General features: G+C 33.3%; 3 protein-coding genes across 7 annotated transcripts in view; 1 reads left to right on the top strand and 2 right to left on the bottom strand.

Annotated features, from left to right (window-relative positions):
* Nucleotides 1–20,396, top strand: part of LOC128216855 (protein MON2 homolog) — a 299,982-nt gene extending 279,586 nt beyond the window's left edge. For 3 of the 4 annotated variants that reach the window (XM_052923541.1, XM_052923539.1, XM_052923540.1), the window contains 7 exons: nucleotides 11,760–11,877; nucleotides 12,218–12,284; nucleotides 13,064–13,124; nucleotides 13,683–13,809; nucleotides 14,321–14,525; nucleotides 14,888–14,970; nucleotides 15,376–20,396. In XM_052923541.1, the coding sequence (XP_052779501.1) occupies nucleotides 11,760–11,877; nucleotides 12,218–12,284; nucleotides 13,064–13,124; nucleotides 13,683–13,809; nucleotides 14,321–14,525; nucleotides 14,888–14,970; nucleotides 15,376–15,536 (822 nt within the window). In that variant the 3' untranslated portion in view covers nucleotides 15,537–20,396. The remainder of the gene's footprint in view (nucleotides 1–11,759; nucleotides 11,878–12,217; nucleotides 12,285–13,063; nucleotides 13,125–13,682; nucleotides 13,810–14,320; nucleotides 14,526–14,887; nucleotides 14,971–15,375) is intronic. The other variant, XR_008258148.1, reaches the window with a different exon arrangement.
* Nucleotides 3,169–4,338, bottom strand: LOC128216858 (thyrotroph embryonic factor-like). Its single transcript, XM_052923546.1, has one exon. It carries the CDS (start codon nucleotides 3,967–3,969, stop codon nucleotides 3,169–3,171), a length of 801 nt encoding a protein of 266 aa, XP_052779506.1. The 5' UTR covers nucleotides 3,970–4,338.
* Nucleotides 20,397–20,662: 266 nt separating the features above from the next.
* Nucleotides 20,663–27,812, bottom strand: part of LOC128217885 (protocadherin Fat 4-like) — a 52,378-nt gene continuing 45,228 nt past the window's right edge. The window contains exons 30-34 of one of the 2 annotated variants that reach the window (XM_052925319.1): nucleotides 27,149–27,237; nucleotides 26,598–26,624; nucleotides 25,528–25,610; nucleotides 24,533–24,875; nucleotides 20,663–21,896 (exon numbers count right to left, since the gene is read on the bottom strand). In XM_052925319.1, coding sequence (XP_052781279.1) covers nucleotides 21,796–21,896; nucleotides 24,533–24,875; nucleotides 25,528–25,610; nucleotides 26,598–26,624; nucleotides 27,149–27,237 — 643 coding nt within the window. In that variant the 3' untranslated portion in view covers nucleotides 20,663–21,795. The remainder of the gene's footprint in view (nucleotides 21,897–24,532; nucleotides 24,876–25,527; nucleotides 25,611–26,597; nucleotides 26,625–27,148; nucleotides 27,238–27,812) is intronic. The other variant, XM_052925318.1, reaches the window with a different exon arrangement.

The following is a 27,812-nucleotide window of genomic DNA, read 5'->3' as shown; positions in this document are numbered from 1 at the left end:
ATTTCGCATGAAATATCTGAGATCAGTACTAAAATTTTAATCTTATTCATGGTCACAATGCTTTTGTAATAAATATCTTATACATTTTTTGAAAGATTTATTTTGTAACAAATGATAATCAAATAGGATTATTTTTAAATCATTTATCAATTACAGTAAACAAAAAATGGTTTTAAAAAAGTAAAATTGTTTTGTTTGATTTAAGACTCTAAATGCAAACAAAGGTCATCCAACAAAAGGTTAATGTACATGTATTTGTAGATTATGAAGATTATCTTCAGGTTTATTTATTAAATTTTCTTTCAAATTTTAATATAAATATGCCTGAAAAGATGGATTATTGTTGCTGTGTTGTTGATTATAGCAACAAAGGAATTGTATTGGAAATAATATTGACAACAGTAACTAAGTCTTAAAGATTATTTGATAGGACCAACAGTTTTATACAATTGTCATTGAAAATTGTATTGATTTTGTTAGGCCACAATGTTATGAAAAAATAATTCTTAATGCTGCACTTTCAGAGATTGACAGTTTTGACTTTTTTATATTTGAATCCCAGAATCAGCTGATTTTAGCATCAATGCCATCAATTCAGCCATAAAAGAAAACTTAAAATAGAACAGATCTTAATTGTTCCAAAAACTGTGATCTAATCTTAAGTTAGCCTTCGAAAAACACTGGTTCCCAGACATTTACACAAAAATTGGCTTATTCGAAAGAAAAAAAGTTGTCAAAACAGTCTATCTGTGAGAGTGCAGCTTTTAGTAAATAATTGCACATTATATGATGATGTTAAAAGCAGTCAACAAAAATATGCTTTTATGATTTCTGTTAGTACAATAGAGAAACAAGTCAATGTTTAATTAATGTTACCATGTCAAAAAGAAAATTTCATCTATTGACTAAATATGAAACAAAGACCATGGGAAAAACAACTTTTGGCAGTATAAACTTTTGCGTTTAATCTGGGCTTCAGGGCACATGTATGGTCATTTTGGCTATCTTATCTTAAGTGTAGATATTTTCCCAAACCTATCTTGACCATCGGCTGTGTTCTCACTGGTTTTGACTTGTATTTGTGACAAATATGTAAATGTTTATCACATAATGTATGTACAATACAAGACAGCTTTCTGATAAAGGCTACCTCTTCTGATAAATTCATTGTTGAAATTAAATTTTACTGAACATTTCTGTTTTTTCTTTTGAATGAGTTAATGTATACAATGTCTAGTAATGTATACATAATCATTTAAAGGAACAAAAAATGAAAATTAACATTGTTGAGCAGATTGTTCAGAACATTGTTTAAGTAAATGTTGTTAACTTAATCATTGTTAACTTACAAATCTTTATTTCTCAAGATGTAAGGACATTTATGACACATTAGTAATCTTCAGGCCCCATTTTCTCGAAACTTCTTAAGACCCTTAAAACAGGTTTAAGCTAAGCTCACTATTTTTGTTGTTCTATAATATGCGTTATATTTACTTCTTTAAGTGTTTTTATAAATTATATAAGAAAAATCTGTATGCTAATTAGAGGAAACCATTTTTCATTTATCAAAATCCATTATTAGTATGTATTTTGGCTAATTGAAATAAGCGACTTAAGCCTGTTAAGCTTAAGAAGTTTCGAGGAATTGGTGCCAGTATTTTAAACTATATTCGAGACAATTTCATTTTATAGTAAATAAGCATGTCATAAAATAAGTTCACCTTTTAAAGTTAACAGAGATGCTGTTAACAACATTATTAACTTAAACACAGTTCTGAACTGTAGTCCCATTGTGTTTGAAAACCTATAGTTTAAAAAAAAATGTTTACCTAACAATTTCAACAAAAGAAATAAGAATCTGGTTTTGCATTGTTTAAAATATGTATATGTAAGGTTTTAATATTTATGTATTGCATTTTATTTACAGTAAAAATAATCATAAAGTAAAATATACCCGTTTACTCCGACTTGCAACTCTGCTCGATTTAGAGAGATATTTCGTGACAATTGACAATAATATTTCATTATTCATAATTATATACACATACAATTATAATATATTATACAAACTTTTTATGGACAAAAGTTCTAACATAATACTGTCTGGAGTTAGAGTTGCAGAAAAAAATATATTTTGATATATTTTCGAAGCTATACTCTTACTTTTTTCATTAGTCAAATGGTTACCGTACAATTTCCAATATATTTTGGTTTATTTCATCAAAATGATTGGTTTTATTTTTCGTTAAAATAATAAAATTATTTACAAAAATGGTGATGCACACTAACACAGACATGTAGACAAAATCATACACAAAAAACATTTAAGAGTAAAACTTTATGGCAGTTTAGTCATTGTTAAAAAAACACATTTAATATTTATGACACATTTAAACATCAGCAACAATGAATTCTACCCTAACAAATTCAAATTATCACCGGTATTAAAAAAATTTAATCTCCAAAATGTAAAAAAATACATTTAACTGAACACCATACTGAAACTTAAAGTCACCAGGGCTTCCGTTAAATGATGTTTGGAAGTAATTACTCCCTTAAGGTGTGCCAAAAGTTCTAAAATTGAGTACAAATACTTCAACAATTTTTGAAGAAGAAAAAAACCAAAAAGAGGCTTGGAAGTTAAGAAATCAAAACCTGGTGTCAATTTACTTTATAGCCAAATTTTTAATCAGGTTTAAAGCAAAATTAATGCTTGAAAAACATTTTTGTGAACTTTGCAAATTACAGTTACAATTTATTTAATATAAGAAGTATCTACATGAAGTTGAACAATAGTGGAAAATTATTCAGAGTTTGAGAGGCATAAAGGAGAAAAAATACTGATATGAATATCAAGAAAGTACATGCATGTACTTCCTGAATTTCAAATGGAAGCCCTGCTTATACCCTGAGTCTAATGTAATGCCCAATAAAAAATCAAGGATAAGTCCATAAACAAATAATAAGTAATTGATTACATAAATACAATCACATATATGATTGCTATTTTGTGTCAAAGACATTAATTTTCAAACAAATAACACACATTTTTTGCTGCAGTTTGTACACAAATCAGGAACACTTAAAAATATGCTTCCCGATGAATTCAACAATGTTGCATATAAACAGTTTATATTGCAAAATATATCACTAGGTTCTCCTGAATTTTCATGAGTTGTACAACATACATCTCAATTTTTCAATCTCGCTTTTCAATAACGAGACTTCAGTTCTTAATTGCAGATTTTCCTGCTCAAGATACACAACCCGCATGGCGATTGTCTCCTCCTTCATTCTACGGGCTTCACGTGAACGTTTTGCAGATTCGTTATTTTTCTTACGCTTTTCCCAGTAACCCTCTTCCCGACTTCCTTGGGTCATATCATGTGTGCGTTTTTTAGGCGGAACTCCTGAGTCATCTTCATGTCCAGATTTCACTGATCCACTATCACTAGATTCGTTTTTGACGATTTCTCCAGGTGAGAGATTGCTGGACATGTGATGGCTCTGGTTCGAAGAGGAGCCACTTTGACCCTCAGGCGACATGCTAAGGCGACTAGTGGATGGTCCTGGTGATGAAAGGTTTGACATATTAAGGTCACTTCCTTGTGATGACGCTGTTATGGGAGGTGATGTCGCAGTGTGCGAAATGGTGTGAGAAGTTGGATTTACACGTGAAATACCATTTGAGTTTGTAAGAGCATTCTGGTTGCCCATGTGAGCAGGCAAAGGGGCATAATCCTGCTGCTGCCCCATGTTTGTAGGGAGCGTCATGGCATTGTACAATGTCTCCGGGTTGGGTGCGTAATTTGCATATTGCTGAAGACCATGGTAATATGCGTTAGCATCAGTACTGGGCTGTGTTTGGGGACCATTTGCACGATTGGAATGCATGGTTGGAGGATTGTAGGGCTTGTAGTGGTCCGAACGCTGTTGTGGACTCATCATATTGGAATATGGATCCTGCATCTTGGACGTCTTTGTTGATGTATAAGCTGATGATTATAGATGGAGGCCTCAGTATTCTAAACTAATGTAGCATCTGAAAAAGAAAAAAAAAATATTACTATCAAAATAATACCTAAGTGAATGGAGTCATGGACTATTTCTATAGAAACTATAGATCTGCTTTTTCATCTTACTGTTATTGACTGTCACTATAAATTACTAATGTGCTAGTAGTTTTATTGGATCTTGCATTATGAACATACTTAGTTTGTAATAGCCACAGTAATTAACTGTATAGGTTGCTAATGTTAAGAATTAACCCAGCATTAAAAATTCTATATCAAACATCTGTTCATTGCCAGTTTCAATTTAGGAAAAAAGGGGGCATGCTACTTTTGTTTATGTGTAAAAGAACCACCTTTCTTACCATTATTTATTAGCCCCCCCCCCCCCCCCCCCCCCCTGTTTTTTGAAAAATATATAGAGGTATTGTAATATGATAAATTTTAATGAACCTCAAATATGTGTTTATTTATTTCACACTGAACCAATTGATAGCTTAATAAAAATATCAATTTAAAGTCAACTAGCTACTGGAATATAGTCAGTTTAAGAATCATAACATTGACCTAAGTTAACCCTGAGAAAATAAACCAATTATGTTCACATCATTACATAAAGTTACCCAGAAGTAAACATTGGATGTAAAATGATGTCATTGCAGGTACATTGTGTAATATGACATCATCAGCATACTATGACATCATTTCATGCAGTGAATCTATTTTGGGTAACATGACATCACCAAATACACAAATTTTAGTAATGTAATATGACATCATTAGGGGTGCATAAGGTCAGGGGTTTTAGGGTCACAGACAAATTGTGTAACATGTGAAAATTTTCTCAGCTGATAGTGCAGTTTTCTTATTATGTAATATTTATTTTCGCAGTGCAGTTTTCTTATTATGTAATATTTATTTTCGCAGCTGATCAGACAGTTGCTAATTATGTAATAATTTGTAAGAAACATTTGACCCAAGAAAAGAAGTGTTGTGTATTAAAAATCACCACAATTTTATGAGGGAAACTATTTTAAGAGATTTTTTTCTGAAATAAAAATTGTGGTAAAATATATGTTCATATTTGTTTTCTAAAAAAAATAATAATTATATAAATACAAGCATTAAGTATTGCTCAACTGAATTATTATTGAAGTATACATTATTTATAGTTTTTATTCGGTATTCTTATTATTCATTTTGTTACTTTTCACATATTTATAATTTATATTAATAATTACTGATTTTGCCAATATTTAACTCAATACTTTATCATGATTATTTTGAGTTAAATATTGATTTTAATCTCTTTAAATGAAAAAGAGATGTGAGGCAAAAAAAAATTGTTTTAATAAATGTGTTGTAAATTAATATGTTTATGCCCATTATTTTTGTTACTAAGATAAAAGTATCATGTGTTTGTTATTTTATACTTATTTTAATTTTTATATATTATCCATGAAAGGGAATGAATTAAAAGAAAGGGCAAATTCAAGAATATAAATATTTTAAAACATTGTTTATTTATTGTTTTTATATAAAAAAAATATATATTTATTGAATTAAGCAGCATCAAGTAAAGTCATAAATTAAATGATACCAATCTTAATGGTCTAATAATTTTCCTAGTTGACTTTCACTTGCCAATGCTTTTATATGGTATTCCAATAAAAGTGACAGTGTCCCTTAAGGTGTGGGAAGAGGTCATTTTCACCTCTGACACCAGCTATTGTCATGGTGACATAATCATGTTTATCTTAACATTCCAATGTAATTAATCTCAGAATAACATCAATTTGATAATCAACCAGCAGTTTCTTACTATATTTTCCTTGTGGGCATATTTTTTGTCCATTTGCAAGGATATGGTTTTAAATGAATTTAAGGTTGTTTTTAAAGCAACATAGACAAGAAAAACATGTATTGAAAGGGCAATCTATGCTGTGAACAACTGTTGTTTTAAACTGAATAGAAAGGCATTTAGCATGCGTTTCCGAACAAGCTGGAAAATCAAAGTATTATAAACTGTTAAAAGAAAGTTGAAACTCTCAAAGCATATGAGATAACATGTCATAAATCTAGCTAAAAAAATAAGTGTTCAGAGATACATTTTTTATTTGTATTGTTTATATTTCTTGAGTCTTCCAAAGTCATTTCATTGTCAAAAAGACTCGTTGAAGGCCATTTAGGTGGACTTGTCATAAATCTTAAGAGATTGACCAAAACAAATAGTTATGGACTCACACTTACTCAGGAAACTTTGGCCAAATTCCCCATTTCTCAATAGCACAATAATATACATGTATATTGTATTATTTGCTTAGCATAACAAGCAATCTAACATGATTTACAGATTTGTAATAGTACAAACTATTTATAATTTGAGTAGGTGGTCAAAGCTGACCTAGAATCTGACAGAAAAACAACATCTGGCAAACTGCCCATCTCTCTTGTTTACATGCATCTGTTCTATTTGCAGACTAATTGTAATAATGATAAAAGTGCATATCACACCATATTTACCTTAAGATATTGAACACTGCTATGTCTCCATCTTTAAAACCTGGATGCTGAATAATATTATCCAAAACTGCCTGTATTTTGTATAAAATTACACCATGAGGTAATTAAAACTTTATCTCTGTAAAGTTATGGTCAGTTATAGCCAGCAGTTATTTACACATAAGAATGACCAATAGTTACTTGATAGGCTGTCAATCTTGCACAAGCCTATTCAACCTGCAGTAAACCAATGGTTTTCAATTATTCTGACCCTGTGACCTTACATGAAATTACCTAGGGAGGGTCATGTGACCAGTGTTATCCAATCTTATGCAAGGTTACATAATAACTGTAGAGTGTGGCTATTGACTAATGGCTATCTACTTTCCTATGGTAAATACCTCCAGGCCATGAAGATAATGTATTGATACCAGGGTTTGGGGGTAAAAATATCTGCACATTGTTGTTATTGTTGGTTTCTATACATGTTTGTGCATTTCCCAGGACTGTATAAACCAGAACGTTTTATCCAATGTGTTTGGAATTACTAAACTTATATAGATTAAGTCTTTTAAGAATTGAAAATAGATGTTCAAGTTTTAGAAATATGATGAATTTCACAAAAAATCAAGAAGTTTAAAAGAATATTATTTTTTGGAAATCTGTCATTCTTTATTGCATCCATTGGTTGGTTCAAACCTGCGTTTCTCACTCATTCACCATCCATTCAATATAAATTGTGTCAATCAATCATTTGTTTGCTCAAAATTTCATTTTGTCAGTAAATTAAAAAAAAGGTTATCGACCAGTCAAAAATCTTCCCCTCTTTTAGTCATCATTTAATCAATACTGTTATCAGAAAAAAAGAACACTCATGATTATGTTTGAATAAATTCTTATGATTCATTTGGTCACATTACCAAATTAATATATTAGGGCAAACAGTTCCATATTATTTATAACGGTGAAAATTACCAAATGAATTTATTTGGGCAAAAAATAAGTTCTTCCATATGGCCCACAGTATCAAATTTATTCAGAGGGCAAACAGTTACCTATTATTGTACAAAACACTCATATAATTATTGTAGGAATAAATTCACCATATTCATTTAGGCAAACAGTACCAAAGTTATATATATATTAGGGCCATTAGTACCAAATGAATTCATACGGGTTAACAGTACTAAATTAATTTATTATGGCATTTTTACAGAAGTGTGATATTTTTAACCAATTCATTCAAAGGGAGAAATTAGTATGAAATTCATCTGTAGGAAAAATAAAATAATTCACAATATTTCTCACATTTATAAATAAACCTTTTAATATAACTTTTATTTAAAAAAAGTGCAAATGATCTTGAAACCTTATAATTAAAGAGAATGTTTATTGTTAGGCTATGATTAGTAGAGGATATCAACTAAATCACCTCTTATACTTCATAATCAGATTTCTTTGACATTAAGATTCAAAATAATTCTCAATAGCGGAAATGCTCTCTTTCAAATATTTGTCAATGTTATGTAACGGAGATTGTGGATTTAAGAGTTGCGTCCTTACTTGACTTTCACTATGCAACAGTGCATATTGCCAATAATGTGCACCACCATTTTGAACAAATGCAAATAAGGTAATGACTGACATTCCTGTTGTCAAGAGTTTCGAAGATCACTATAGTGTCAATGGACAGACTCCTTAAAATTGAACTCTGTTTAGGGTTTTAGCTGAATTGAAGGGTGCTGTAATGCAATATTATTTGTTTTATTTAAAACTTTAAATACCATTATAAATACATACAGACTTAATTGACATATTTGACAGTTGACTCCTAAAATTACTGCAATTAATCACAGTACCTAACTAACTTTTCTGTTAAATTCATAATGTTCAAATGCTTTGATCGCAGCAAGATATAATGTTTAACCTTTTCCCCCTTTAGCACCCTGTCCCTTTTTGAAGCACCATGTCCGTAATGTATTTATATTTTTATTCAGTCAGATATTAACCTGCCCCTTTTCTTATATTATATTATTGTTTTTTGTTAATTGCCACATGCATGAACATTCAGATAAAATATGTCAACAGGATAATTCATTTGTAATATTATATTTATAATAATTTGATTCATTGATTAAAGTAGAGCGGTTTTACATCACCAGATTGTAATGTTATGTCGGAAGTAAAAGTACTGAAATAACTCAAATTATCTATTGTTGAAATAGTATACTTACTGATAAGTCAAAGTTTAAAAATTATACACTGACCAATGACTTCCATGACTTTAACTTTCATATAGTAACAGTTATAGTACATTATAAGTTACATAAAATAACTGGAGTATCTAAACTGCGTAGTTTAGTTGCATAATTCATTTTTGCAGCAATGTTATTTATCTTACTTGTTGATCTTTGAGTTGATAAAGTAAACTTGACCACTGACCATGGTTATCAGAGCACTTTGACCTGTTGTAGTGGACTTGATAGTTTTCATAATATATAATTTTGCCAAAAAAGAAACCCATTAAACCCAATAGCCATGTTATTTCATGCATGGTTTGTCCTGTGTAAATTACGGCAAGTAATAATTCACTTTCAATTTCTTTGAAAAATCAACCGACAAAATAATAATTTCAGTGTAAGTTTAATTATTCAACTTTATTAATATAATGGATCTTTTCAAACTGAAATTTATGAAATCAATTCTATAGCTTAATTTTACCGTTTCTACATACAACTCTTTTTTTCCTTTAACAATATTATAAGCTTATGGTCTTATTTTTTGGAGCAGATTGACATGCTTATACCTATATTAAAGTTGTAATGTTGATCATCATGTTAAATACCCGGTATATATCGGTTAAGCAAACAGAACGAAGGTAATATAAGCACGGAGATTTCCTGAATGGACGAAAGTTGTAAATTTGACCTTCTGTGAAATATTTGCTTGATCATACATTGACCCATGCATTCTTAAATCTTAAATTGGTTGACAGACTTTCAAGGTCTTAATCGCTTGTCAAATACCCACCACAATTCATTAATTGTCAGTAAACTGTTAATTCGCAATATAAATATTGGCAACCAAGTTTATCTCAAAAACGTCAGCGATGTTTTTTAAACTTCAAGATGGGTACGATTTTCAGATTTTGTTGTAACTCGATCAGCTATATAAAAAATTCCAATTGTCAGTTTTTAATAATCTTATAAATAGGTTATCGAAAAATACCAGTTATTACGACCTCCTTTATAAATATAACAATGCCAAAGCTGACTTGTGTTGAAGAAAAGCTATTATTATTGTATTGTAAATGTACTAATCCGGGATTAAACCCAGGGAAGAATTTGTCAGGTTTATGACATTTATATTTAACTAGGCTGCAGTTTCTGGCATTTTGGAGTCCACTCCCAAACAAAGTTTTGTCATTCATTCTGAACTCAATAAAATGACAAATAGATTAACCATTGAAAAACATTTAATAAAAGTACAAGTGTGGTTGATTACATTCAAATTATTCCATTCAGAATTTTTTTTAGAAGTTTTCAGATCTGTTTTTAAAAAAGAATTATAGTAAAATCGAAATAAGATTTTTTATTATATAAAAAGAGTAGTTCAATTTGAAATCATAAGTTAGTACATATCAGAACCACCCTGAATATTTATATTTTCAAATCTGAGCTTATACAGCATAGATAGCGTTCATCTGATGACTTTAAGCCAAAAAGAAGCCTCGCTTTTAGAATCACATTCATATCTGTTACAATGGTAGAAACCATTATGCTTGTGTTGATTATGTGAAGCAACATTGAAGGCTGGCTTGAAAGGTTGAACAAGTAAGGTTAACGAGAAGTAGACGCCTATATACAGACTTGTAAGCTATAAACTGCTACACAGCCTTGCACTTGAATAAGTAGTAGACGCCTATATACAGACTTGTAAGCTATAAACTGCTACACAGCCTTGCACTTGAATAAGTAGTAGACGCCTATATACAGACTTGTAAGCTATAAACTGCTACACAGCCTTGCACTTGAACAAGTAGTAGACGCCTATATACAGACTTGTAAGCTATAAACTGCTACACAGCCTTGCACTTGAGCAAGTAGTAGACGCCTGTATACAGACTTGTAAGCTATAAACTGCTACACGGCCTTGCACTTGAGCAAGTAGTAGACGCCTATATACAGACTTGTAAGCTATAAACTGCTACACGGCCTTGCACTTGAACAAGTAGTAGACGCCTATATACAGACTTGTAAGCTATAAACTGCTACACGGCCTTGCACTTGAACAAGTAGTAGACGCCTATATACAGACTTGTAAGCTATAAACTGCTACACGGCCTTGCACTTGAACAAGTAGTAGACGCCTATATACAGACTTGTAAGCTATAAACTGCTACACGGCCTTGCACTTGAACAAGTAGTAGACGCCTATATACAGACTTGTAAGCTATAAACTGCTACACAGCCTTGCACTTGAACAAGTAGTAGACGCCTATATACAGACTTGTAAGCTATAAACTGCTACACAGCCTTGCACTTGAACAAGTAGTAGACGCCTATATACAGACTTAAGCTATAAACTGCTACACAGCCTTGCACTTGAACAAGTAGTAGACGCCTATATACAGACTTAAGCTATAAACTGCTTCACAGCCTTGCACTTGAACAAGTAGTAGACGCCTATATACAGACTTAAGCTATAAACTGCTACACGGCCTTGCACTTGAACAAGTAGTAGACGCCTATATACAGACTTGTAAGCTATAAACTGCTACACGGCCTTGCACTTGAACAAGTAGTAGACGCCTATATACAGACTTGTAAGCTATAAACTGCTACACAGCCTTGCACTTGAACAAGAAGTAGACGCCTATATACAGACTTGTAAGCTATAAACTGCTACACAGCCTTGCACTTGAACAAGTAGTAGACGCCTATATACAGACTTAAGCTATAAACTGCTACACAGCCTTGCACTTGAACAAGTAGTAGACGCCTATATACAGACTTAAGCTATAAACTGCTACACAGCCTTGCACTTGAACAAGTAGTAGACGCCTATATACAGACTTAAGCTATAAACTGCTACACAGCCTTGCACTTGAATAAGTAAAGAGAAGAAGAAGTAGACGCCTATATACAAAGCTTTGTACCACTAAACAGCGGTGCACTAAAACAAGTACGGAGAAAAAGAAATGAAACCCGTTATTCAAAGCTTTAACTCGCTCTGTTTATTTTTTAGACGCTACGCCAGCCGTTGAGCCTCAAATATGGCTGTCCCTCGTCAAGTACGTGGATGCTGGCCATTAATTCGCTACTCAGGGTTCTCGAGTCGGGACTGCCTGTTGCACGTAAAAATGGTAATGGCCTTTTTTTGTCTGTTGAAATGAAAGTTTGTAATCACTCAAAAACAGATTTTGTAGAATTCTATGCTCTATCAGATTGTCAAATAGTCATTTCTGAACCTTTCACAAGTAGAATATTGAATGGTTCAAGAAGAGGTTGCCTTTTTTGGCATATTAAAAAGAAATATTGTAATAACAAAATAAATATATATATATGTGGAGTATGACAAAATTGTTTTGATTTGTCAAGGGAGGTAAGTCTGTACAGTCTTTACTGCTGTCATGTAACCATTTCAAAAATTGTCTCCCTTGGAAATAAATCTTCACATTTTTACCAAATTGTTTTATTTTCCAGAGGCGATGTTTACATCAATGTGGGCAGAGCTGGCAACCACATTAGAGGAATTCTTGTTTTCGAAGAAGTAAGGATTTAATAATTTTGGAAGTAAAGATTCTTAGAACTTGATCAGTATAGGAAGAATTGTAGACTAAGTGATTCTTGAAAATATGTTAAAACAGGTTCTAGGGGACAATGATAGTGGTGCAATTAAAATTACCATCACTGAACAGCCTGTATCAAATCATAACGGCTAGTAATTCCATATCCATACTGAGGTTAGAAGTTTTTATTTTTTGCTAACCATATTTTTGTAATTTATGTGTAATTTATGTGTTAAAGCGTGTGCACAGGATGATGGAAAATCAAACTACACAAAGCTGCAGTCTGATAATTTTATTTTGGTATTTTGCTTTCAAATTTACTGATTTTTCCATTATTTTTTTGTGCCAGTTTACTGTATAATTAAATCAAAGTGAACATTTTTTATATTTTAACATTAATGGGAAAAATCGTCGCCCTGTAATTTGAATTTGTAGGATTGATTCCCATGGCAGTTCCAGAAATGTTAAAAATGTTACTGAAAATGCTTACCAATATTGCAATCAGATGACAATTAATTTATTAGACTCTTTTCAAGCATTGTTGAGCTCAAAGGGATGGTAAAAAAAGTTGGTATTTCTGAGTTAAAAACAAAATAAAAATCAGATCAACTTATTGGAGAAACCAAACAAAAAGAAATGATTCATAAAAAACTCATCCGATGTTTGTATTATTTATCTGATTTATATTTTGTGAAAATGGAAATGCTTCCATTAGGAGAGACATTCAGTTTTATTTACATTTATAAAACATTTTTTTCAGCCCAACGCCAGCCAATCTGTCTATTGAGGATTTCCAGCGAGATGAGGCTTTGGATTGTAAGGTAAGAGACAAAAGTCTACACATTTATTTTATGTTTTAATGGAATTGAATCAACCGTTTCTCTAATGTTTGAACTGTTGAATGTTGGCGTCTAATGATGCCTGCAGTGTTTATCTTAATGAGCAGTTTCTTTGCCCGAAAGTTTGAAAAATTACCAATGTTACCAACTTACAAGCCCAAAAGAGTCTCTTGTCTCGGCTATAGGGTACACAGTTAAGGGAATTTCAAATTTACACGAAAAATACTCATTCTAATCTTTTATTGAATATATCTTAATCAGCACAGGAAACACATTTATTCATTATCTGGATTTTAGTGACGGCGTATTGGGAAAAGAAATTATCTCATATCTTCTCTATCTTTGTTACGGGTATTCTTTGCACAAGGTTGCTCATTTTGTTTTCTTAATCAGTCTTTTGACAGTCTGGATGGGAATTTTGTTGTTTGCTGAATTTCAGCCCCAAAAGTCACTTAAAAGACAGCTCTGGTCCTAGATGTATATTAGTCATTGGTCGCAAATAGAGGATCTAAATCAAAGACTATTTGTTATTTGTTACAGGTAGTGCATATGTTGCGGGATGACATCCTACCATTTGCCTCTACGGTACCACCAGAGTTCACAGAGAAAGTTATGTCCATCCTCAACCGAGGCTCCATACATTCCACATCATCTGACTCCTTCATTGGTGAGTCTCCTTAGATTTTCCTCCTTCCATTTTTAAACACTTGTTTGGTTGTCTGGTTAGCACAGTAGTAATACTCACTTCTCTCTAAGGCGACATGGGTTCGATTCCAGGCCTGGGAGCAAGTGAGTTTGGTTGGTGGTCACCAAGCCAGACAAATAGGTTTTCTCCGGGTTGTCTGGTTCCCCCCACACAATATCGTGGGAAGGAGAGTGACTTAGTATAAGTTCATATAACTTTCCTCACAATCGTTGTAAAACAAATTTAAAGTTTAAACTATATATTTGTTCAAAGTTTCTAAAATAGCTGCAAGAAATCAAATCGGCCAGAAAATTTGCTGATGTAATTTGTTTTTGATTCAATTAATCAAAACCATCAACTCTTTATGACTTATTTCACTGAAATGGCTGTGAGGAAATCTCAAAATGGAAAGTCTCATTCTAGTTGTTTGTTTTGATGGAAAAAAAGATAAGTTGTATTATGAAACTATTTAGTTAATCCAATTTCCTTTCAGACACAGACTCTAGTCGCAAGCTACGGGAGGAATTCGCAAAGACGTGCTTCGAGACACTGCTGCAGTTTTCATACATGAACCGATCGAAAGCGGAAGACACCTCCATAACAAAGCTCGCTGTGATATCGCTGCTCCAACGCTGTCAAGATGTCGTCAAGAAATATGCAGAGGATGAGAGACTCAGCGGGAAATGTCCTCTACCTAGGTAATTTTGACTGTTCCATTTATGCTTATTTTTATTATAATCACAAGTTAAGTGCTCTTTGAAGCTTTGATTTTATATGAACAATCTGGTATGATATTTATTTTGCTCTCGAGATAAGAGGATAAAGATGATATGTAGACCATGTTAATAACAATTTTTTTTTCCGGAGTTTTCTATCCACTGATTATAAAATTATTATATTGATTATTATTATTCATTATTACCGGTATTATTATTATTATTATTAATATTATTATCATTATTAATGTTAGGTAAAGTGTTACAACCTGTATAAGATGTTAGACTTATGTCTGTTATCATGTACAATTGAACAATTGCTACAACTTTGTCTCCTGCTTTAGGCCCAGGCTAGCAGAGATGGCGTCAGTTCTGAAGGCAGTGACCACACTGATTGCATCTCTGAAAAAGGCACCCCAGGCTAATGGTATGTTGATTATGACAGTTCAAATGAAGTGTAATATTCTTATAGAGAGAAGAAATAGTAATACAAATTAGGAATTGCCTTGGATCTAGCAATGTTTAGTATGAAATATATGATTCAAACAGTTAAAAAGTTTAAAATTGTACTTTCACATTTTTGTAAGCGCTTCTGTTTTTGAGGAAGAACTATTGAGTTATTGTTGTAGCCTTTGTGTCGTGCGCATTCGGGTTGTATTTCAAGCCTTAAAAAAAGGCCAGCATTGAACAATGTTCGAGGTATAGACATAAAAGATGGCAGATAACTCTGGATAAAATAAGTATTGATTTATGCCCCTTGACATACTGAGAAAAACTGATAAGCATTGCAATGCTCTTGTTCTTATTCATAATCCTTTTTATTTTTTTTCAGTTGAAGTCGGGGTTTGGCAGCATGTAATATCCCTCTACCCTCATCTAGTGGACTGTACCACCTCACCCTCTCCTAGCGTTTGCAAGGCTCTCAGAGATGCCCTCGCTGAGTACAAAGATCTGCTTGCCCCACCCGCTGTAATGATGCAGAATGGGAGATAACTCTTTTCTTGGCCGAAGTGAAAACTTATGCCATATGCTGGCACAGCCTGTGTTATGGACTTTGGAATTGAATTACTGACAGTGATTAAGAGTTATGGTTCTTTGCATTGAATTGCTGTAAATGATTGAAGAGTTATGGATCCTGGAATTGAATTACTGTTATGAATTTAGAGTTTATGTTCTTTGAAAATCTTGTGTGACCTGCCTAAGTGCTGTGGAATTGTAAATAGCTCCAGACATGGAACCAAATAATAGTTTTTGAAGGGTTATTGTTCTTAGATAAGAATAGCTGTTGGAAATTAATTAACAAGGGTTTAGGATGCTTCAAATAGAAGATAAATCTTCTCCTGTTTTGTCACAGTGCCAGAAATGGGGGAAATATTGTATTGTGGTAAGATAACTCATGTTTTATATGGGTTAAGCATGATTGTAGTTTATAAGTGGAGCTGGTTTCAATATTTTGTATATAAAGTTAATTTAAAAAGCTTTCATTCATTAAAAGAAGATATACTGACTGTTCAAAACAAGTGCTTTTTAGTGAAAAATGATGTAGTGCTTAGAAAACAAGGCTGGCATTCTAGTTAGTCGGGTTAGTGCAAGTTTGACAGAAAAAATGTTTTTGTCATAAGCATGGTTTAGCATTTTAGGACTATTTGTGTTGTTGTACATATAGCATACATTTGTTATAAAAGTGGACATGTAAATGTTTATATGGTACAAGATCTGCCAATGTTTTGTAAATAATTTCTGGTAATATTAATGTATCATTTTCACTGGTCATTTTGTTGATGTTCTGTAAAGTTTATTCAAAAGTTTATGGTTGTATTAATATACTAGGTAATTATAATTAAATGTGTAGTTTCTCTCAGTCTTCATTAGAAAGATCTCGTCCTAAATACGGCAAATATTGCAGTTTTGAATGTAGAAGTAGACCTTATACTTGAATTGATCCAAATGATTTTTTCAAAGGACAAAATCAGTATTTAATTTATGGAAAAAAATGAATAACATATATGAATATCTTATTAATGTTTCCTTTTATATTTGATGTAATATGAAAATCTATTGAATAACATATCCGAATAATTCCTTATTAATGTTTCTTTTTTATATCTGCTAATTTCTTCATGATTAAATAATGTGTTTAACACAGAACAGTAACTTTACTTACATGTATAAAAATGTCCTACACAATTGTATTACATTACAAAATATAGACTTCAGTATTTACGAAAATAGTCATAGATAACATCGTGATTGTCAACGGGGGCTAACAATTGTTGAAGATAATATAGTACAATGTAGGCTACACACTGTCTTAAAGGTCTTAAAGGTCAAATGCAAGTAGCGTAATCATTAACACCAAACCAGTAAGGCAGATCAACATCTTATCAGAGGTCAGACAGCAAAGTCACATGTCACATGTACTTCACTTATTTAATCATTGACACAATCATACAAACACCATGAGAAACAAAATCCAAATTTCATAACATAATTTATCAATTGCTCTTTTCAAAATACAACTGTCATGTAAAGACTCTATTTGATGTGCTAAATTGCTTCATTCAGAGCTTGTTTATCCAAAACTTTGCCTTTCAGATTTTTGGTTTTTCATAAAGCAGCCAACTTATCAACTCACAATTGTATAATCTCCTTTTACAAATTTTCAATTTGACAATTTGTATAATTCCTGTTTCAAAACTAACAACATTACATCTATAAGTCTGTTCAAGTAAGAAGTTGTTTGATTTTCAAGTAAAGTTTTCAACTCATTTTATATTTGACAGAAATTTTTGAATGCTGGAGCTTTTGTCTTATGCTTGTTGATAAGGGTGCTTTAAAGGTACAAAACAAAAAAATCTTATGATTTATGTACAGATAAAATGATATTAATAGCAATGTGGCCACAAATTCTCCATTTAAAAGAAGGGCCAAAATGAGGCTAATATTTATTATCTGTAAACATATCATGTTTATTTCTGTTTTGATCATTCAACTCTAATGAGTTAAGCATAATAATACATTAAAGTTAATACATTTCCTTTGTGCATCTTTCCAGTATTTCTTGTACCTTTATGTCAAGTACTCTGCCAAAAGAGCAATATTTGACCCCTTATACACGTTTGCTCCAAATTATGTGTAAGCTAAATACTATTTCAGATAATGTCAATTGATACTTTTTTTCTGAATTTCAAAGTATTAGTTCATATTTGAACTCCAATTAGCAGAAGTGGCTCTTACAATAGTAAATTATTAAATGATCAGTTTTCAGCATCATATAAAAGATTTGTTCATAAATAATAAGCATGAACTACCTTACACTATGTTTTATTATGGACTTGAAAAAACATGATACAAAATAGGTGCTGTCTTTCTAATGTTTGCCACAGGAATCTATGATGTCATAATCCTGCTGATATCACGTCTACTGTATGTCTTATTCTGCTTGACACAGTTCAAATCTGTTGACGTACAATACCATGAATTCTTAAACTTTGTATTTTCATATTTGATTCAGTCAATTCATATTGATGCAATTACTGAACATCTGTACCACTTAAATGTTGACTTGTATTTATTATGTCTCCCCCTCTCTGGGGGAGACATATTGTTTTTGCCCTGTCCGTCAGTCCGGTAGTCCGTCAGTCCGTCCGTACGTCACACTTCGTTTCCGATCGATAACTGGAAAACCGCATGACCTAGGATCACCAAACTTGGTAGGGAGGTTGGTCGTGAGGTGTAGAGGATCCCTATTGTTTTTGGGGTCACTAGGTCAAAGGTCAAGGCGACCCCCAATATAAAAAACATTTCTGCTCAAAATCTTGAGAACGGTTTGACCTAGGTTCACCAAACTTGGTAGGGAGGTTGGTCATGAGGTGTAGAAGATCCCTATTGTTTTTGGGGTCACTAGGTCAAAGGTCAAGGTCGCGGCGACCCCCAATGTAAAAAACATTTCCGCTCAATATCTTGACAATGGTTTGACCTAGGTTCACCAAACTTGGTAGGGAGGTTGGTCGTGAGGTGTAGAGGATCCCTATTGTTTTTGGGGTCACTAGGTCAAAGGTCAAGGTCGCGGCGACCCCCAATATAAAAAACATTTCTGCTCAAAATCTTGAGAACGGTTTGACCTAGGTTCACCAAACTTGGTAGGGAGGTTGGTCATGAGGTGTAGAAGATCCCTATTGTTTTTGGGGTCACTAGGTCAAAGGTCAAGGTCGCGGCGACCCCCAATGTAAAAAACATTTCCGCTCAATATCTTGACAATGGTTTGACCTAGGTTCACCAAACTTGGTAGGGAGGTTGGTCATGAGGTGTAGAAGATCCCTATTGTTTTTGGGGTCACTAGGTCAAAGGTCAAGGTCGCGGCGACCCCCAATGTAAAAAACATTTCCGCTCAATATCTTGAGAATGGTTTGACCTAGGTTCACCAAACTTGGTAGGGAGGTTGGTCGTGAGGTGTAGAGGATCCCTATTGTTTTTGGGGTCACTAGGTCAAAGGTCAAGGTCGCGGCGACCCCCAATATAAAAAACATTTCTGCTCAAAATCTTGAGAACGGTTTGACCTAGGTTCACCAAACTTGGTAGGGAGGTTGGTCATGAGGTGTAGAAGATCCCTATTGTTTTTGTGGTCACTAGGTCAAAGGTCAAGGTCGCGGCGACCCCCAATGTAAAAAACATTTCCGCTCAATATCTTGAGAATGGTTTGACCTAGGTTCACCAAACTTGGTAGGGAGGTTGATCATGAGGTTTAGAAAACTCCTATATTTTGGGGGGTCACAAGGTCAAAGGTCAACGTCGCTGTGACCTCTAATGTCAAAAAATATTTCCGTGCAATATCAGGAGAATGCTTTGATCTAGGTTCACCAAACTTTGAAGTGAGGTTGGTCATGATGTCTAGTTGATTTTGCGATCAGTTGGTCAAAGGTCAAGGTCACTGACCTTGAGGTGAAGAACCGGTTTCTGCTCAATAACTCAAGAACGTTTACACCCAGGAACTTCATACTTGGTATGCCAGTTAGTCATGACTAGTTGATGGCCCCTATTGATTTTGGGATCCATCATTGATTATTTCTCACCTACGACCACACAATGGGGGAGACATGCGCTTTTTCAAAAAAGCAATCTCTAGTTTCATTTTATGTTACTTATGTAAAGTAATTCGATTATAATAATAAAAAATAATAAATAAAATAATGTACAATGTAAGTTGATATTTTATTTTTTGTTATCAAACCAATTTTCAATGAGCGTGACACAGTTGTCACATATTCTTGCAAATTAATTTAGTATTGGTAGATTGGTGGAATGGTGGGCATAAACACTTGAGAACGGTTTGACTTAGGACCAGTGGTAGGCTGCAATTGACCCTTAGAGTGTCAGTAGGTCTAAAGTCAGGGTCATGGTCAGCAGTTTTACAAAACTTGGGCTATGTATACAAAACCTATCTATGACTCTGCAACTCTACTAGAAGGTTGCACTTGACAAGTAGATCTCCCCATTTTATGGCTCAGTACGTCAAAGGTCACAGTCCGGTCTTATTAACAATTTGTCTTCAACAATAACTTAAGATCTAAGATGTAAGAAAATGAAACTTATGGGGAAGGTTGACCTTGACCAGTAGATGACCATATTAGTTTTGGGGGTCAGTAGGAGGTCAAGGTCAACAGTATATGTCCCCTATTGTATTTTTGTCAGTAGGTCAACAGTCTTTTAAACACTTACTTTGCACAACTACTTAATCTGGTTTGACCTAGGACCATGCTATTTTGCAACTCCATTGGTAGGTATCCCTTGACCAGTATATGACCCCTACAGTATTTTGGGGGTCAATAGGTTAATGATCAAGGTCACAGCCAAAAGTTTTTGGAAAATTTAACTTGAGGACTATTTGACCTAGGATCATGAAACTTTACTAGTAGGTTGCCCTTAGTTGGCCCCTAATGTTTTTTTTGGTCAGTCAAAGGTTAAGATTACAGTTATGAAATATTTGTGAAAGTATTTCTTGGCAGTATCTGGTAAATGGTATGATGTAGGACAATGAATTAATGAAATAATTTGCACTACACTGGTAAATGACTCATAAATTGAAACCAATAGTGTGTAGATAAAGGTCCTTAGTTTTCGGAAATGGTTCTGCATTGAGAGCATTTCGAAGCAATTTACTCTTTCTATAAATACCTATTTTCAATATCGCACATATTTTTGACATTTTTGGTGCTCATCCTTAGGGTGCATAAAAATTATAATGTTTGTAAAACATCTTTTGTTTATTGTGCATTTGCCCAACCAAAAATGAGCAAATATAAACTTGCCTCTTTATATGTCCTTGTGTCTCAGTCAAATAGACAGACTTTCTCCTGTGTCCAATAAATACAATAGTAATCTATGGAAAGCCTTTATTTGTAAAGTATCACATTATTTAGTTATCACAGACAATTAATTATGAACATCAGCAAATAACATACTGGTACATTCAACAAGTCATGGCACATGTGTATTTTAAAACATGATCGAAAAACAGGAAACATGCTGTACAAGCCTTACAAGATTTGAGTTTCTAAATGACATTCTATTTCCAGGCGAACACAACCGTAACACAATACAATTAAACAAAATTTGTACCTTGTAATAGTTCATTCCAATACCTGATACATGTATATCTAGCTGGAGTAATTTAGTAAGAAGATAATAATTTATAATAGTAAAACATTCAGATTGGGTAAAAGTTTCTGCACTGAGTCGCGATGCGCGAGATATGAATCATTACAATCATGCAGGTTGGTCATAGTTATTTTTTTGCATCATTCTGTGAGGCTTATCATGCAATAAGTCAGCTGTGTATATTGATAGTTTGTTATAATTTATCTACACGGTACTTATTGCACGATGGTATATCTGCCTATTGTCCTATCGTTCTTAAATGAAAAATTAACAAGAAAATGAAACTAAAGAAAATGTTCGCCAGTATGGTACTAGTAACAAACACAAAACATGTATCATACATCATGTAATCACATATATATATGCAAGGAACATTGAAACTAAGGCATTCAAAGTTACATGGCTCAAATAATGTTTAAAAATGACGAAAAGACAAAAATTGAATGAAGTTTAAAATCACCTGATCTATTGTCTTCACATGGGAAGATGGTTTTTATTTCTGAAATGACCGTATTAATGATCCTCAATAGTCATAATTTATTAACTAAGTTGAACATTTTCCAAGATGACCTCTGCAGTCATCCCTCTGTGGTCATCAATTGTCATCTCTGGTCAGTTTCACCTGCTGACCATCTGGGGTGTTCACCCATCGTCGTTCATTTGTCCGTGTGTTGTACTCGTATAGTCTCCCAGAAACTGAAATTTTTATTTATTAATTAGAGGGGGTCCGTATATCATAGGAAAAAATTAAGCTTTATAATTGTACATATATTTTTTACCGTTGAACCTCGACAAGATCTTACAAGTTGATGCAAAATTGAATACAGATTTTGGTCAGGTGACTCTCCGCAGTACTTTACAATGCAACTCTGGGTACATTAGCAATGCAATATGTAATTGGAAAATTGTAGCGAAATAGTTAGACACACAGGACACACTATAGTTAGATGGCATGAATTAAAATCTAAATGATTAAGAATGGGTTGATTGAGCTTAGCAAACAAGCCCTTTTTTAATCATTTAGATTTTAATTCAGGCCATCTAACTGACTTAGAATACAACCTCATTGGCTGACACATTGCCAACACAAAATCTGATGCCAGGATTGTGTATCCGATGAGTGGCAGTGTGAAGACCTTAAAACACCTGCGAAAGTTGGAATTCTTCATGATTAAGCCTAGTACTTAATCACCTATCTGCAATTTTATTGGCTGTATATGTAGGTTGTATTCTAATTATATATGAGCTATAGCATGATGTTTTCCAGACCTTTTTCAGCTATGTTTTATGTTGTTGAAAACATATGCCCGTTGTACGATATTCATGGCATGAACGGTGACGAAATGAGGCCTTAACAGAATTCAAAATTATTTTTGCTCGAGACTGATAAAGCTTAAAATGTTTTCTTTTTGGCTTTTTGCAGCAACAAAATGAATTGTTTTTTAATAGATTTATTTTTCAAAATAAAAGATTGTGCAGATTGTGTCCTGTTTGTTGAAAAGGATATTCTCCAGACTATTTGTGCTGGTGAAAAGGATATTCTCCAGACTATTTGTGCCGGTGAAAAGGATATTCTCCGGACTATTTGTGCTGCTGAAAATGATATTCTCCGGACTATTTGTGTCGTTGAAAAGGATATTCTCCGGACTATTTGTGCAACTGAAAAGGATAATTCTCCGGACAATTTGTGCCACTGAAAAGGATAATTCTCCGGACTATTTGGCCGTTGCAAAAAAATATTCTCCAGACTATTTGTGCCGTTGAAAAGGATATTCTCCAGACTATTTGTGCCGTTGCAAATGATATTTCCAGACTTTTTGTGCCGTTACAAAGGATATTCCACAGGCTATTTGTGCTGTTGAAAAAGGATATTTCCAGAATATTTGTGCCGTTGAAAAAGATATTCGTCAGACTATTTGTGCCTTCGAAAAGGATATCCTTCAGTCTATTTGTGCCGATGAAAAGGATATTTCCTGACTTTTTATGCCGTTGAAAAGGATATTTTCTGACTATTTTTGCTGTTGAAAAGGATATTTCCTGACTATTTGTGTTGTTGAAAAGGATATTTCCTGACTATTTTTTGCCGTTGAAAAGGATATTTCCTGACTTTCTGTACCGTTAAAAAGGATATTCTCCAGGCTATTTGTGCCGTTGAAAAAGGATATTTCCAGAATATTTGTGCCGTTGAAAAAGGATATTTCCAGAATATTTGTGCCGTTGAAAAAGGATATTTCCAGAATATTTGTGCCGTTGAAAAAGGATATTTCCAGAATATTTGTGCCGTTGAAAAAGATATTCTTCAGACTATTTGTGCCTTCGAAAAGGATATTTCCTGACTATTTGTGCTGTTGAAAAGGATATTTCCTGACTATTTGTGTTGATGAAAAGGACATTTCCTGACTATTTGTGCTGTTGAAAAGGACATTTCCTGACTATTTGTGCTGTTGAAAAGGACATTTCCTGACTATTTGTGCTGTTGAAAAGGATATTTCCTGACTATTTGTGCTGTTGAAAAGGACATTTCCTGACTATTTGTGCTGTTGAAAAGGATATTTCCTGACTATTTGTGCTGTTGAAAAGGACATTTCCTGACTATTTGTGCTGTTGAAAAGGATATTTCCTGACTATTTGTGCTGTTGAAAAGGACATTTCCTGACTATTTGTGCTGTTGAAAAGGATATTTCCTGACTATTTGTGCTGTTGAAAAGGATATTTCCTGACTATTTGTGCTGTTGAAAAGGATATTTCCTGACTATTTGTGCTGTTGAAAAGGATATTTCCTGACTATTTGTGCTGTTGAAAAGGACATTTCCTGACTATTTGTGCTGTTGAAAAGGACATTTCCTGACTATTTGTGCTGTTGAAAAGGACATTTCCTGACTATTTGTGCTGTTGAAAAGGACATTTCCTGACTATTTGTGCCGTTGAAAAGGACATTTCCTTACTATTTGTGCTGTTGAAAAGGACATTTCCTGACTATTTGTGCTGTTGAAAAGGACATTTCCTGACTATTTGTGCTGTTGAAAAGGACATTTCCTGACTATTTGTGCTGTTGAAAAGGACATTTCCTGACTATTTGTGCTGTTGAAAAGAATATTCTCCAAACTATTTGTCCATTTAAGAGGATAATTCCTGACTATTTGTGCCTTTGAAAATGATATTCTCCACACTTGTTGTGAAGTTAAGGTGAAATAATCTAGTGAAATATCACAAACAATTTAAAAACTATACGCAACTTTTACATGAACATTTTGCTACGTATAAAATTTCATAATTTTCTTTTTATACACAGTGTATTGCAACTTCTTCTCTATGGATTGATCATTTCTTACCTGGGTCAATTGCACGGCCATCAAACTCCCTATTCATAACAAGGTAGTTGGTATTGTCCCTGGGCATGTTTGGTCCACTCTCGTTTATAGAATCCTGGAACGACTCCATCGGGGATACCTCGGATTTGGGACCCCTTTGGTTAGGCGCAGGGTGTTTTCTTACTGGGGGCAGACGTCGAGGGGGGTAATTTTCCGGTTCTGTGGGTATGGGACTGTCAGATCGAAGCTTTTCAGGTTTTTTAAGTAGGGTTGGTCCTATATTGTCATTGCCCAGCCAAAGGTTGATGTCTTTTACAGGTTCCGTTTCATTCCTATTGTTAATTTGCGTTGGAACCCTCTTTGTCTGCAAATGATATTATGTAATAAATATTCAAATTTTTATCTGAACAAATATGTTTAAGAACTTGACTTGTTTAAGTCATTCTAAAGTAGTTAATCCCAACCGTAATTCTTGTAGGGTTCACCACAATCTTGACCTTACTGATTCCAAAATCAATAGGGCTCATCTACTGACCCTGATGAATGTGCCTAAAATATTGAACAAGTCTTTAAAAAGTAATGGATCTCAAACAAAACATGATGCGGCAGAAGACGACATTGATGATGATGATGATGATGATGATGATGATGATGATGATGATGATGATGATGATGATGACAATGCCATGACCCCCAGGTGACACAATAAAAGGATACACAAAAGTCATGAACACTGGCAACAGGTTTTCTCTCTGCTCTGGTCTTGCATTTTAATGCAAATCAACACTTGACCATTTAAGGGGCATAACTCATCAAAAGTGTTCACCAGTGTTATGTGACTAAATGCTCAATATAAGCATATGGTCATAGATTCAAATCCTACATGTTTGAAAGTTATAGCAGCCATTATACCATCACCAATGATAACACAGAGACCAGGACAATATCTGGACTCAAAACCTATAAATCAATTAAATAAGCATTCAAAATAACACTTTTTAATGAAATTCACTTACAGCACTAGGCATGGGAAGAGATATCACAGCGGGAGTAGGGTGGCTCTTGTCATATCCTTTAAACATGGAGTCATCAGGTTGTGCTGGAAATAGAAGTAATTATTATTCAAGCATTCAATCATTATTATTTATACTTAAACACTTGTTAAAGACTTCTTCACTTAAAATAATATAAACTCTTTTAAACACAATCATGTGGTCAATTTTTACTACATGTTCTGCTCAGTATTACAAAAATATACAGGTATATATAACTTATTACAAACATATAGCACTTTTCTTACCGATGACACACAAACAACACACAAACAACACACAAACAAAAAGGTCTGCCAATTAATACGGATATAATATTACAGTATATTAGGAGGCAGAACACTGAAATGTTGAATATTGAAAGCATGCAGAAAAAGTATGATGGCATGCATTATGGTTGAAAAAGGGTGCACAATTCTCACAAAAGCTAAACTATGAGGACGGAAATACAATGCCAACGCTCTTAGTTATATTTTTAGGTTATTGATAAAAAATAACAAGTGCACTTATATTAAGCCAGAGTTGTGGCTTATGGGTACCAGTACACACGTGCATTTTGCCACAGGTTACATAACAAGTGACTTACTTTAGCAGTTGTTGAGTTAAGGTCAAGTTTAAAAAATGCACAACGTCTGTGCTGATGATGCCACCAACACCAAGGCTATGACAATACCTCAATGTTAACTGTATTGAGTTTAAATTGGATAAAGCTTCCTAGTAGAAACCTTCGGGCAAAATAAGCAATGTTACCCTGCAAAAGTTAAAAAGATATTTAAATCTTACTTTTGTTGTTTTCTCCTAAATCTTCAAGTCAACTATTAATGTTTTTATGATCAAAAGACTGTTTGAAATTAAGAGAGTCTAAAATGAAAGAAATACTGTTTGACATAATTTAGTAACACAAATAATGCTGTATGATTTGATGAATACTCTTTGCCTGCCATTTATATATGTCTCATGAGTGTACTAGCGCATACGAAATCGATATAAAGCAAGATATTCTTCTGCATTTCAAGCAATCGGAAAGAACTTACGATTAAACATTTTCTGTTGATAAAAGGCTGAAATATGTTTCACATAAAATATGAATACATCTTTGATATCAAATATAACAATGAGTTGATTGTTTAGAAATTTATTTTAGTTAACAATGTTGTTAACATCATCATTGTTAACTTTTAAATGTGAACTTATTTGAAAAGTGTTGGTATATGTAGATTAAATAAGCAAAACTGAATCAGTTCTCTCAGAATTTGTGAAAGTCCCTCAGATCACATGATTGTGTATCCATTAAAATTTTAGAGAAATAAAGATTTGGAAATAAACAACAATCCAGTTCACAAGTTGTTAACATTTACAATGTAAACAAGCAGCACAATGTTTTATAAATTAAACATTTTAAAAGTGATGTTCACATGATAGTAGTTTTCATAAATAAGTATATTTAGGTTTTGGCTTAATATGTGTTCCATAGTTTTCCGCTTAGGTCACATATAATACTAACTTTGTTGCATACATGTACTTAAAACATGAGAACATAAAACATTTTTAGGGAAGAGGAGAACAACAACGATTGACTACTCACTGTGCAGGGTATTATTTTTGCTAGCAAACTGGTTTTTGGCCGGCATTCTATCATCATCGTCAGTGACTTGTACACGATTCCTTCGTGGACTGCGAAATAATAATCTTGCTTGAACTCTTTTATGTTAACAAAATCCCATTTAACGTTGAAAATTATTTTTTATATTTATAATAATTTATGACTTTGAACAATTTTTGTATACATTCATTACACAATGATTTGTTCATTATAAATTGATTAAAATACTATTAATCTTTACGCATTAATTAAAAGGTTCTTATTGAATATAATATATTCCGTAAAACGCCTTATGTTACTCTTAACATTATTCTGCTATGCCAAGTCCCTTACTTATTTCATTTTTTTTCATACAAAGTAAAGTGTCTGCTTATTATAGTCACCCCTCTGCATTAAGGTTCAGTATGCTGGACTTATGAGACACCTTGATTAAAGACATCTTTACACCCAATTCCTATTCTATTTATCAAGTGCTTGACAGGAAGGCAGTTATTATTCAACTAGCTGCTGGATCAGAAACCAGCCATATTGCAACAAGCCTCATGTGGAGCTCAAACCCTCAACCTCCATCTCTGTAGGCAGACACCCTAACCACTTATGCAATTGAACAACATTGCCATTTAATCATGAATTAATAGAACATATA

This window comes from Mya arenaria, chromosome 14 (genome assembly GCF_026914265.1).
Source record: "Mya arenaria isolate MELC-2E11 chromosome 14, ASM2691426v1".
In the NCBI taxonomy this organism is placed as follows: Eukaryota; Metazoa; Mollusca; class Bivalvia; order Myida; family Myidae; genus Mya; species Mya arenaria.
The sequence above is the reverse complement of the archived record's forward strand: the minus strand, read 5'-3'. Positions and strand labels throughout refer to the sequence as shown.

Bases quoted from the DNA above. Each gene is read 5' to 3' on its own strand.
- LOC128216858 (XM_052923546.1), bottom strand. From the start codon at position 3,969: ATGCAGGATCCATATTCCAATATGATGAGTCCACAACAGCGTTCGGAC.